This window comes from Apiospora aurea, assembly GCF_038362705.1.
Source record: "Apiospora aurea strain CBS 24483 chromosome Unknown utg000004l_segment0_segment0, whole genome shotgun sequence".
NCBI lineage: Eukaryota > Fungi > Ascomycota > Sordariomycetes > Amphisphaeriales > Apiosporaceae > Apiospora > Apiospora aurea.
Window position 1 is genome coordinate 5,756,212 of NW_027117391.1, and position 13,026 is coordinate 5,769,237.

The window sequence follows — 13,026 nt, forward strand, 5'->3', positions numbered from 1 at the left end:
GATTGGCTGTCTACCAGCTTCATCTAGATAGATACATGGACCGTACGCATTCCCTGCGATCGTCTTCCACTTACTCAAGGCTTCCAGCCAGCGCAACCCAGAGAACGAGAAACAACAGGCAAAAGACGGCGGTCACTCTACAGCTCAGACTGGCCCCGACGGCTGTCACGACCAGCACTCCGACGCGCCACGCTCGTCGTGCTGTTCGGTTTCCTCAGCCGCTCTTGCGTCGGCAGGAACGCCGTGGGGAACCACTCGTACAAGGCCTCGTTCGTCGCGTTGGCCATGTGGTTCCGGATCATCTCGCTCAGCCCCTTGCCGCTGAGCCAGGCGTAGTCCATGCCCTCGCCGTTGAACCCGGCCGACACCCACTCCCCGCCGGCCGCAGGACTCCTGACGGCCCGGTTGGTGAACTGCTCCGTCAGGGGCCCCACGAACGGGAGCGCGTCCGTGGTGAAGCCCTCGACCCCCGTCCAGACGCGCTTGGTGCGGCCCGGGTAGATGACGTCCTGGTGCAGGTCCGTGGGAAAGTCAGTCCGCTCAGCGCCCCAGTTCGGGTAGCCAAAGTAGGCCGGGAGGGCGCCGTTGAGGTACGAGGCGGTGGCGGGCGCGGGGAACACGCTGTCGTCGTACTGGCTCCTGCTGCCCTCGGGCGGCTCGGGGATGCCCGCGCCGCCGCCGAACATGTACTCGCCGTTCTCGGGGTTCTGGACGATGTAGTCCAGGCCGCCCCGGAGGAAGAGCGACCAGGCGCGGCCGCCGGGGAGGCTGACGTTGTTGTGGTAGGCGGGCCACTGTCCAGGTTTGGGCAGCTGTGGAAGAGAGTCAGCAAGAGATGACATTGTTCATCAAAGTGTACGTCTTTGGACTAACTGGGCAGAAACCAGCTTGGAAGCGAGATAAAGGCGAAACACTTACACCGGCGCCGCCGAGCTGAGCGCTCATGCTGAGAAGGCCGCCCGCGAGGGCGTTGCCGAGAATGGGCACGAAGTGGGGAGACCAGGAGTTGGTGGCGTAGACGACGTGGTTGGCCAAGATGGTACCGCGGTCCGTCGTCACCGCGAAGTTGTGCGTCGAGTTCTTCGACGAGGCGGCCGTGACGGCAGTGGCGGCGGTGTGCGTGTCGAGAGACAAGGACTCCGGGTAAGCGTCCAGCAGCATCTTGAGGCTGTTGGTGACGAAGCGGTAACACCAGATGGCCCCAGCCACTTTCGCGGTCCCGGTTAAGGCACCCACGGCGTCGGGCATCATGGAGATCCGGACGGCCTCGTCGCGCTGCAGCACACCCCACTCGCTGCCCACCTCGGGCACCTCCTTCCTGAGCGTCTCCCACTGCCGGACGGCTTCGGCAAACGGCTCCTCTTCAAAATAGACGTCCAAGCTGTCGACCGGTCGGACCGAGGCGGCCCGCCTCCCCCTGCGCGGGCAGCCTGCCGGCGGCGCCGAGGAGGGCATCGACGTGGTTGGCGCGGAACTTGGTGATCTTGGCCGCCTGGTCCTGGGTGGTGATCTTCTTGGCGTCGACGTACTCCTCGTAGGACGAGGGGCGGATGTGGCCTCCGTTCCGGCCCGTCGCGCCCGAGCACGCCTGGCGGGCTTCGAGTATGGCGATCCTGGGGGCTTTGGTTGCGTTGTTTTCCAACAGTAGATGCCAAGCGATGCTGGTGCCCGAAATGCCAGAGCCGACGATGACGACGTCGGCGCTTTCGGGCAGCGTCGGGGACTGGTGATCGGCCACATCGGGGTGAGGGGGGATCTGCCAGTAGGAGATGGAGGGGTTCTTAGCTGGGTAGCCTGGATCGCCCTGGCCGAGGCCGGCCGAGACCAAAGTACTGGCAAAAAGGATACCCAGGTACATGATGGAAGAGTGCCGACGGAGCTTGATGGTCAGGTGTTGACAGGAGGTCAATGTCGGTGGACTTGTCCAAGACCTCCCTGTTTGCCCCTCCCGAGACGCTTGCCTTTATATACCTATAGAAATCAAGGCAGTGTCAACTCGGTGAGTCAATTCGGAGAAGACGAGGCAAGCCCATCAGACGAAAGCGGGGTCTCTCTCGGGTGTCCGGCGTTCTCATGCAAAGTATTCCGGCGTTGCTGCAGTCAAACGCAGACAGCGGTGGAGGGAGTGGGAACACGATAAAGCGTCCTGTTAAAGCCGTGTCTTCAAGAGACGACGACTCGGAGAGCCTATCATCTTAATGTCCCAATGGCCGTAGGGAATGGACACGCATACCGAATCGATCCCCAGAGCCCTGTAAATGATACCAGGGGTGCAGATAAGGCAGATTATGTCGCATTCCGACTGTGTGCCCCCGCGTTCGGGAGGTCGCCGCGGGAAGCCTCTCCGCCACCGAAGGCCACTGGCGGGATGCATGCTGTATTCTAGCACCCCCTCCCTAGCCCGGCGAATCAGAAGACACCCCTTCATCATGTCATGCAATTTTAACTCAACCGATAACCGAGACCTTGGACGCCCCAAATTGCCTATTTGCTTAGTTGGAAGCGACCTGCCCAAGTTGGCGCAGTGGCAGCATCATACTCCCGCAGCGGGCGTCATTCCAAATGATTGACCATCTCAACTGCGTGTTGACATCTTTCTTCCCTCCCGTCCGTCCATCTCCGAACTTGAGTCAGTCGTTTTGGATTTCTATTCAGTTTGGCGGTCATACCATGTATGACTGGTTCGCGGTCGTACGAATAAACTAGTCAACGCCCCCAATACGGCCGAATGAACAGTGGTTATCACTTAGTTCGAAATGGATGGCATGTTTCCTAATGCAGCTATTGGAGTTACCTATGTAGCTTATCTTTGCGACCGGGAGACTGGCCATGAGCTCGAGACAGACGAAGGCGTCCCCATGAGTCCTGGACAGATGTTCCTGCTTGCTGCGGACATACCATTCTCCCGTGACATCCCAAGTTGATCACGGGCCTCAAGATTTTCCTATTACGTACCCATGCTGTGGGACCTGAGGTCCTCGTACAGCAACACAGAGTCTCGAGGGCGAAAAAAACCCAAGTACGGGCCATCGTGAGTTGAGTTGAACACATCCCAGGTGCAGAACTCCCCCGGCCTTCCCCTGTCTCTCCCTTCTCCGACGGCGCCGAGAGACCCTGCCGCGGCTCCAAAGTCAAAGTACCAGAGCGTCTTGGCCAGGACGATGGACGTCTCTAGATACGCGAGCGACTTGCCGACGCAGTTGCGCGGTCCGATAGAAAAGGCAGAGAAAGACTCCATCATTGACTTCCTGGCTCTCTCATTCTGCTTCGCCGCTGCTGTAGTATCATCATAGAGGAAGCCAGCGCTCAGGCTGGAAATCGAAGGGCTCGGGGAAGATGGCGGCGTTGTGGCCCAGAGCGTACAGGTTCACGCCAAAGAGGGTCCTTCGCGGGATGTAATGCCCATCGATGACGAGCGGCGCCTTGTCCGCGTCCATCTGCTGCCGCCACAGGTTCGCGGGGGCAGGGGGGCGACATGCGGAGCGACTCGTCGATGCAGGCGCCGAGGTAGCGACAGCCGCTCAGTCGCGGCCCGCTACGGATGTCGTGGCCGCTCGCAAACGTGGACCGGACCTCGTCGGCCAGCTGCTGGTAGCAGGCCGGGTTCCGCGACAGGTAGAAGAAGGCCGCCGTCATGGCCGTCGTCACCGAGTCTGCCCCCGCCGCCAGGAAGACGAGAGCCTCCTTCCCTATGACACTATCCCGCGTCTTAGCCGCTTCATCTGGAGGAAGCTCGTCGGCAACGAAGGAGAAGAAGTCGGGGACTGCATGCGTGTCCAGCGCGAGGCGGGATTTCACCATCTTCTCTAACAGACGACTGAACTTCTCACGCGTCTCGTAAAAGATGTAATCGAATACCCAGTTGGTGTGAACCCGGTAGAAGGACGGGAAGTAATGCGATATGTCGCCGACGAAGAAGCTCAGCGTCATGGATCGCGGCAGGACCTGGTTCTCCTCGCTCGTCTGCGTGAACAGGTCGTATCCCAAGGCCAGCTGTCCAATGATGTCGGCGGCTAGATGGCCACGCTTCTCGGTCATATTGACGGGCTGCGATGCTGACTTGAGCAGAATTTGCTCCAGATAGATGTCGACCTGGGAGAGGAGCGCAGGCTCAAAGCCTCGTACGGAGCGTCGCGAGAAGGCGTGACCGACTATCTTTCGCTTGCCGCTGTGCATCTTCCTGTCGAGGGTGTTGAAGACGCTGTAGACTCCATTCCTGGTCAACAGCTCGTATGTGAAGGATTTGGTGATACGATCATCATTCTGGTAGATGTCTGCAGGGCCTCACATCAGTACCATCCACCAAGGCTTGGATCATCAATGGGGATGCCTTTAAAAGCACTAGCAGAGTTGAAGAGTAGTCTGTTTAGCGCGGGTCTGATAACAAGGCCTGGATTCGTTGTTAACACTGGCAGAAAGACGTTGACCATGCGAGAGGTTTCACACGTTGGCATACCATGTTTCTCATGGAGTCCAAGCACAACCAAGTGCAGTCGCTTTTGTGCAGCAAACAGACCAGCGTAGGCATCAGTGAATCTGGCGATCAACGGCCCCGGATAGCTGCGCAGAGGGTGCAGTAAAAGCCTATAGGAGGCGACGAGGACGAGCTAGGTAGATGCTATCAGAAAAGGGGGTAAGTTGGCAAACACCAAAGCCGGAAGCAAACCTGGGCATATGAACGGGAGCGCTCACCGACAGAGCAAAGTCGTTCGTCCCGTATCGAACGGCAGCACTTAACATATCAAGGAACAACATCGCGGCTACCCTTACTCCGTAGAGATGGCTGTGGTCTGTAAATAATGACTCTCGTCGACACCTGCTGACAGATGACGCTGTGAAATAAGCAAGTCACAGAGCTGAATGAATCCGCAAATTGAAAGGCAATAGATCGATGAGACAATTCTAGAGTTGTCCAACTCGCCCGCCCCTGGTGTCACAAAGTCCACCAGTGTTAGGTTGACCGCGAACGAGAACGACGAGCTGTACCACGACGAGGATGCATCGGTGGCGCGGGCCATCGCGGCCACATCCAAGACGTCGCGCGGCGCCGGGCCCAACTCCGTGGAGCGCCTGCACGAGAGATCCTGGGCCCGCGAGGAAAAGCCCTGGTGCCCTGCCTCGGTGGGCTCGTGGGCGATCAGAAAGCGACAGTTTGTCAGGACAAATCTCCACCGCCCTTCCAGCTCGTCAGAATCGGAGACGTACTTCCTCAACAGTTGTACCCAGCTCCTACGTAGATGGCCGGTCCAAAATCTAGCAAAGGCTGCCAGCCAGCTTCATATTCTGTTCATGATGCAATATCACACAAACGAATGTCGATTCCGCAGAGTTCCCCCGGCCTTTACATCACAAACAAAAACAAATCAGGAGTTGTGTTATTGAGTCAAGGTTCCATTTCAAACATTCAGTCGATCCCTTCTTCTATCTGGAGTCTATACATATGTTACCTACTCTCCCAGAAAGTAGAACCATTCAATCCATCCATACGCCATGCTGTGCAACATAAATCAAAACATCTGCGTCGGGGCAAATCCTTCCGTTCGGAACAAGCAGCAACCCAGCAGGTTGAAACCACGAAAACAAAACAAAAAACCGAACACTTCTGGGGGGGGTATCTCAATGCATCAAATAATGATTGGCCTCTTTCCTGTACGAGGACTTGGTGGTGGTGGTACAAAATGCTGTCGAGCGACCACCTGTTGATATGATTGGTGGGCGGACCAGGAACGTGTCAACCGGCAGTGAAGCTTCACGCGTTGGTCACGCTCAGGCGTCTCCGAGCTCGACCGTGTCGAGCCAACCCCGAATGGCAGTCCGGAGGACGCTCTCTTTCGCCTTTTGCGGCCCGTATCGGACGTGCGACGTTGGCGAGTGGCCCTCCTTCTCCCGCTGGTCGACCACGTCCTGCACAATGCCCTCCAAAGTCCCCAGCACGACCGACTTGCACTCGGCGCGCGGCACTTCTTGGTGAACGTCCATGGGTGTAGTAGGAACAGCCGCCACCGTGTCGGCAGCAGTGGCTTGCTGCTGGCCCGACGAGAGTTCGCTGTCGCGCCGCTCGCGGCGTTTGCTGGCGGACCGGGACGAGGTCGCGGAACTGTTCTTGGAAGAATGGTCGCTCGGTAATGCGACAACCCTTTCGATGGCTTCGATCAGGGTCTCGTCGAGCGTGACAAGAACCTCTTCTTCGATCTTCTCGTTCAGCGGCTGCTCGTAGGGAGACAGCGCCGGCGTCATCAGCGACGCCGAGCTGAAGGGGTAGCCACCGGAGCTGGAGAGATGCGTCTGGGTCCCGCCGCTGCTCCGGTCCGGAGAGAACTTGGGCCGGATCAGGCGCTTGTACGACAGGCGCTTGATGGTGAAGTTGGTCGTGTCCGCGATGATGGCGCTGCTCACATCCACCCACTGCTCCGTGGGCCATTCGGAGGGCTGCTGCTGCAAATGGAGGGGGGCGTGGGCTCCGCCATGAGCGACTCGCGGACCTTGTCCAGTAAGTCGGCTTGTGGCGCGATGGCCTGCAGAGCAAAGTCCCGGTGGTACTGCTGCAGCCAGCCGGCCACGTTCAGGGGCGCATCGCCGTCAATGGCGATACGGGACAGCTGCCCAAAGCTGTCCATGGCGCTGCCGAGGCCGGGCGTCGAGAGGTAGCCGCTGCTGGACGGAGAGCTGACGGCCGAGTCGAGCGTGGCCAGGTAGTCTGGAAACTGGATATCCACATCGATGACGCCGTCGTCGGAATTGATGGTGGTCTTGACAGGAGACTCGAACGCCCCCATGGGGTCCGGGATCCGCTTGACCGCGGAATCGGAGCGGTCCACCTTGTTCTTGGGTGTCTCGGGCTGGTCCGTCGAGGATTTGGGAGAGTGCCCCGTGTCCAGCTCGGGCGGCTGCGTTGGAACAGGAGACTCGGACTCGTCAGCCGGCGGCGGCGCCTCTTCGGCCATCTCGGCTAGCCTGTCTTTCCTCTGGGACGGCATGTGAGGAGAGGGCAGCGGACTCGGTCTACCGCTCGGCAATTCCAGCGTCGTTTGGGTGATGGAAGCCGTGGAGCCCTTCCGTCTTGCATTCCACAGAGTGCTGATGACGTTGCCCCAATTCGAGCCCCGGCGCGATTCGGCGGTGCCCTCGCTGATACTGTCCCCTCGTCGTAGAGTCCGCTTGAGGTCGTCGGCCGCCGTGCTCCCGCTGCTGCCCGGGCGGTTGCTGCGACGCGCGTCGGCGCGGTGCATCGACGAGAAGTGGGGAACCGCGGCATCCGGCGTGATGGTATTGGTGGTGGCAGCGCTGCTCTTGCGCGTGTTCAAATCGTTGCCCGGCATGGGAAGGATCGTGTGTCTGAAAGTGGCATCCGACATGCGTCTTCCATGCTGCGTGTCCAGGCTCAGGTGCGCCAACTGCGCGGGTATTCCCGTGGCAGATCTGGTGGTGGCCTGAGACTGGATGCTGAAGCTGCGGCCGTGCGAAGGCCCCCGGGGCGCACTATTGTACGGTTTGCGATTGAGCTTCCGGCGCAGGACTTCCTCTTTGAGGATGGGCACCACGACCGGAGGCGAGTGGGAGAAGGAAGCAGATGTCGTCGGCCGGAATGCTCGCACCGACGGCAGCTGCTGGTTCGTGGGCAGGAAGGCCGAGAGCAAGAAGATGAGCCGGCGGGCGACCATCTTGTCGTTCGAGACGATGATGGTCCTACAAGGGAGCGAGGTGTCTTCCTCTCCTCGGGCTTTTTGCTGCTGGTAGTAGCGCCGGCGGTACCACACGGGACTGAGGGCCTGGAGCCAGTCGTTATGGGTAGCGAGGAATCCAGTCAGCAGGTTGAAGAAGAAGAAGCCTTGTTCTTTGCCTCCTGCCCATTTGGCCACCCATCTGGCCTCGTCGCGCCATGGACCCCAACGACCCTGGCCCGTAACGACGCGGGTAGCACGCAGGCCTGTCACGATCCGGATACGAGCTGCGTCCACCTCACGGCCCAACACCGTTTCCTGCATCAGACAGTTGGCAGGCAGCGTCACAAGCTTGGCGTTGGTCTTGGGCGGCTTCATCTGGGAGGCATTGGAGCTCCGCCGGGGCGTATTCACCGACGGGGTTCGGCCAACTGGTGCTGGGACGTTCGGATGAAAGGGCTCCGGGGACGAGTAGTCGACTGCCTTGAGCATGGGGAAAAGCTTGGTGGCCACGACGGACTGCAGGTGAGTGAGGGCCCTCATGATGATGTCCCAATGCTGCGTGATGGCGTCCATTCCATCTTCGCCGCCGTCGCTGTAGGCCGTGTCGAAGGATTCGGCGCCCAGGCCGGAACCCGCCATGGACCAGCCGGACCGGCGGGTCGAGTTGAAGGACGAGGGGAACGAGTCGTTTTCGGAATAAGAGCCCGGCTTGAACACGGGCTTGGTAGGGGCGGATCCCGGGGCTGGCGTGCTTGGCGGCAAATGCAGCACCAAGGCTACGGCGTACATCGGCGTCCTCTTCTGCTTGGGCTGCGGCTTCTTCTTCTTGGGGCCAGACTCGTCCGGAGAGATGGGGAAGGGGAAGCCGCCGTCCTCGGAGTGGCGACTAAGAGGGGTAGGCCCCGAGGCGGGTGTTTCCAACTCGTCGTTGGGGAGATTGACGGGAAAGAGCCGAGTAATCAAGACCTTCCTGCGTTCCAATGGCCGCAGGGACGGGCTGGGCGCCTCGAAAGCCGCCGCCGCCGACTCGGACGTGAAGGACTGGGCCAGTTTGCTGGACCGCATGCTGGAGCGGCCCATGGACCCCTTGCCGTCGCCCACGTAGGAACCCGATATGTCGGATTTGATCTCGGTGGGGACGATATGGACTTTGGTGGAGGTGCCCTTGTAGGACATGACTTCGGAGTTGGCGAAGATGCAGCTCGTGAAATTGGAAATCTCCTCGCGGTACTCCCGAGACGCTCGCTGGGTCTCGGATTCGACATGGTGGTAATGCCGTGACTGGACCGACGGCCGGCGATCAAAGGCTCCTTGGCGTGCCTGGGGGCTCTCGGGCGGGATCACCGTCGGCCGCGAATAGCTGATGCTGGTTTTCCTGGGCGAGGTCGGGTTGCGGCGATCCTGCACCGAACCCTGAGGATACCCATGACCGGTGGTCGGCCTGTCGCTCACCGCCGGGCCCGGGTGGCTGTCGAACAGGAGGGCCGGGTTGACAGCGCCCAGGCTGTCCTGCATGACGACGACGCGGACATCGCGAACGTCCAGGTCGATCTCGCCATCATAGTCGAAACTGCTCGGGGAGCCCAGCGGCAGGGCGGACGGGGCCGGCAGGGGAAAGACCTGATCTTGGCGGTAGTGAAGGGCTTGATGGTCCGGAAACAGCAGGCTCCGGGTGTGAATTTCCTCTTGGACCGATTCCGGTGACGGCGACACGGGGGGTTGAGATGCCGGTGGAGGGTTGGTTGTACTTGTCGAGGACGTCAGGTTGAACAGTTTGCCTAACATGGTGAGATGGCAGGTGTCTGAGGGCCAACTCGCCTCGCTATGCTATGGCAGCCGGGGTGGGTGTTTTATTTGGCGAGAAAGGGGAGGGTATGTAGGCAAATAGAGCAAGTAGCAGCTCGCTCCTTGGTGAGTCCAGGACAGAACAGGTCAAGGTCGGGTCAGGCAAAGGTGACGATGCGGCTGGCAAGTTTAGCGCTCCTCTACCATGACAGTAGGGAAACCAATCGTTGAACCCATCTCGGACGTTTTGTTCGTTGCAGATGGCCTGGTATCCAGTCACAGGTCTTTGGGTTCGAAGGACGCGAAGATGCAAAGATGTGGCTGCTCTGGCTGGGGGCGGTGCTGGCGCTGGCGCCTCCGTCGCTTGTACGGCTGGGGCGGGCCAAAAGTGAACTGAGATTGACGCAAGCGATGGCCGAAGTCTAAAGACCCGAGGTTGTTGCGTACGAAGGAGAGATGCTGGAGATGCAGATGCCTCTATGAGAGAGAAGGGGGGGAGCGCGGCGGGTTTGCGGCAGGTACCAGGCTGGTCCTGGCTGGTCCTGTCGAGTACGAAGTATGACCAGTGTGGGCTGGAGAAAAGCGACGGGAAAGGACCGAAGGTGAGAATTGGTAGGAGTCAAGGTGTCCAAGGAGGGCCGTTGAAGACGATGCGGCAGACGATACCCGCAAAAAGAAGGGTTGGTGATCCACCGGGAGAATATTCTGTTTGACTAGTCCCGGGCGGGAGAGGAGAGAATATTTACCTACCAGGGATGGAGATGGAGGTACGTTTAGTAATTGGTCGGAGGTCGGAGAGGGTCGCGACAACCGATGCGATGGGGGGTGTGACTTGCAGGGCGATGCGATGTGATGACGACAAGGCAAAGTGGGCGAGAGAGATTGTCTGCTGAGGTGAGGTGCAGGCAGGAAGAGGATGGCAGTAGATACAGACAGAGAGGGCGACCCGAGCGGACGGACGAGATGTGAGGCCGATCAATTGGGATCCAACCAGGCAACCGATGAGTCCGGGTGACTGTGTGTCTCTCTGACTGCCTGATGCCTGTCTGTCTGTCTGTCACTTTCTGACTTGACGGACCCTTGTTCTCTTCTTCTGCCGGCAACCAGATGGTGTCAGATGGGCGACGACGCGAGTCGGGTCGGTCGTTCAGAGGCCGATCAGCAAAACGAGGCAGATGCAGGCGGGTATAAAATGCGGAATATTGTGGGATGTGGCCCCAGGATGGTTTAAGTAATCAAATCAACAATAATCCATGGATCTCCAGCATAGCAGCAGCAAAAGTACGGCGGGCTGTGGATTGTGGACTGTGGATTGTGGGACTCCGATCAAAAATGTCGAGAGGGAGGGAGTTGGTGGAGAGATTGATTGCTGGATGTTGAGTGAGGAGGAGGGGGGTGGTTATTTTGGATGGACAATCCGTCTCGCAGTGGCAGCCGTAGTAGTAGCGCGAGAAATAGTGAGCAGCAGCAGCGTGCAAGGTGCCTGTCTGCCTGGACTGGTACCAGTAGCTTTCTTGGCTAACCTAGCGCCTGTGCTCTACCTAGGTATGTATGTATGTACCTACTCAATTGAACATGAACAGGCGGCGGCAGGCTTGACGATTCCAAGTCGGGTCGGGTTTGGCTGGCACACTGGCACTGACTGGACGCCGTCTGATTTATGTCAAATGTCAACGTGCACAAAAAACACATGCAACCTATCATGGGTTCCTGGTTTCCTGGTTTCCTACTGGTCTGCGCATCCTGCTTCCCGACCTGCTGCCATGGCAGTCCGTATGTTGCTTCTCTTTTCTTTTTCCTTCTTGCGCGCACCCTAGGCACCCCTTTGCCCTCCATGCAACGGTGTTTCGTCCCTTTCGTCGATGGTACTGCCCATTCAAGCGATTGCAGTCGCAGGCTGGATATTCGGCCCCTCCCCAGCAGGCCTAGTGCATCCATGGTGGTGCACATGCACGGAGGGGAAATTGGCACGATGAACTTGCGGTGAGCAGGCAGGCCCAGTCTGCCAGTGCTGCCCAGAAGAGGGTACTGATCAGATCAAGAGTACGGCATGCTTAGGCCTAGGCAATGCTGGCCCTGATGGAGCTGATGGAGTATCCGATGGCCTTGATGGGCTCGATGGGCCAACATGGGCCCAGCGCTTACTTGTAGCCGTCTGAGATGGGATGCATGCACAGCAAAAGATGAGCAACAGAAAGAAAGCCCAAGGGAGATGCATCCAAGCATCGTGGCATGTGCTGATGTGCCCTCGCCGGCACTAGACCTACTTGGCACTCGCAAGGTAACCTCGCCCTAACACCAACCGTTTGAACCCCCGCCCTCGAATAAGACAGCGAGCGACATGGATGCCGTCCTTGCGTCCCCAGATCACGGCGTACGCCTCACGCCTCACGCCTCAAGTCCTTGATTGCAGCCTTCTAGACCATGGCCAAGAGCCTCGAGGCGGCCGGCAGGCAGGAGGAATAGAGAAGCAGCAGCAGCATCTCCAGTGAACCGGGTTCTCGGTCCAGAACGAGAACGTCTCTCCTTGCCAGTATCCAAAGACGACGCCGCTGTTCAGTTTCTACTTTCTACTGTAAGCAATACTGAGACATTTATTGTTTGTTCTGGCAATTCACTCCAGTGTGTATTGTTAGGTTGGCGGGTTGGGCTCCAACCCGCCGCCATGTGGAAAACTTCCGGCCCAACTCCCAACTCGAGCTTGACCACTTTCATTCCACTACTGACTACCGCCAATTTCTCGCACACGAGAGATTCGTACCTCCCAGCTTTCCAGCTCCCACGGGGAATATCGAGCTACCCGCTCACACCCAGTTCGTTACTAGCGAGGAGCTTTACTAGCACTGGTTCGCTCTGTGTGTACTATCTATTTCCATACAAAGCCAGGTACTGTTGTGCTGGGGTTCTCTCGGTCCCGCAGCCAGCAGCATTGGGGAACGGAGCTGAAAGTACCAAAGGGACTTGGGAGTAGAGTGACAGTCACCCGGGGCCAGCTGCCAGTCTCGGCCTCTCGGGATGCCCTATGCCATGCAAGGTGTCACTGTCTCGTTGACGGGCGGGTCTCGGCTAAGCCTCAAGCTACTGTAGGGTTGGGGACTCCAATCCCACCGACCTCTACACTCTAGACCCTCTAGCGGACGGAGCAGAACGAATGTCGTGCCTCGCCTCGCGCGCTCGTTGATCGACCTCTGCTGCTGTTCATGGCTTGGTTTTTGTTCTGGCCATTCTTCGTCGGACTTTATTGCCGCCAAGCCGGCACCTATTCTCTGACAAGCCTTGGTCCAGTCTGTTGCCGGAATTTGAAAGCATCACGTAATGAAGGGATGGACCTCATCTACCTTGAGTCAACATTGCCACTTCAATATGCACACGTGATGCCCACCCGCGAGCTCTGGGGAATTGACTCTATGCATGTTTCGTATACGCAAGTGACCCGTCCGCCGTTGTGCGACGGGCCGCTCCTTTTTAGCCAGTGCCCTAGATTTGAGGTTCCTGCCATCTCACTTCCTACTTACTTTCGCATCTCATAGCTGGGGTTCTCCTGGGATAACCCCATTTATGTTCTATCCAAAGATGG

At 58.7% G+C, this 13,026-nt stretch overlaps 4 protein-coding genes across 4 annotated transcripts; all 4 read right to left on the minus strand.

Moving 5' to 3' along the window:
- Positions 1–137: 137 nt before the first annotated feature.
- PG986_006576 (uncharacterized protein) lies at positions 138–1,858 on the minus strand (the record flags this gene model as incomplete). The annotated part of the gene is made up of 3 exons (XM_066842798.1): positions 138–812; positions 919–1,343; positions 1,399–1,858. 3 exons carry the CDS (start codon positions 1,856–1,858, stop codon positions 138–140), a joined length of 1,560 nt encoding a protein of 519 aa, XP_066702660.1.
- A 1,089-nt stretch (positions 1,859–2,947) lies between these two features.
- Positions 2,948–3,238, minus strand: PG986_006577 (uncharacterized protein; the record flags this gene model as incomplete). The annotated part of the gene is made up of 1 exon (XM_066842799.1): positions 2,948–3,238. One exon carries the CDS (start codon positions 3,236–3,238, stop codon positions 2,948–2,950), a length of 291 nt encoding a protein of 96 aa, XP_066702661.1.
- Positions 3,239–3,287: 49 nt separating this feature from the next.
- On the minus strand, positions 3,288–4,755 carry PG986_006578 (cytochrome P450; the record flags this gene model as incomplete). Its single annotated transcript, XM_066842800.1, is given in 4 exon segments — positions 3,288–3,440; positions 3,451–4,274; positions 4,304–4,607; positions 4,693–4,755. The coding sequence occupies 4 exon segments, from the start codon at positions 4,753–4,755 to the stop codon at positions 3,288–3,290; spliced, it is 1,344 nt and encodes a 447-aa protein (XP_066702662.1).
- Positions 4,756–5,766: 1,011 nt separating this feature from the next.
- On the minus strand, positions 5,767–9,449 carry PG986_006579 (uncharacterized protein; the record flags this gene model as incomplete). The annotated part of the gene is made up of 2 exons (XM_066842801.1): positions 5,767–6,435; positions 6,483–9,449. The coding sequence occupies 2 exons, from the start codon at positions 9,447–9,449 to the stop codon at positions 5,767–5,769; spliced, it is 3,636 nt and encodes a 1,211-aa protein (XP_066702663.1).
- Between the last annotated feature and the right edge of the window lie 3,577 nt (positions 9,450–13,026).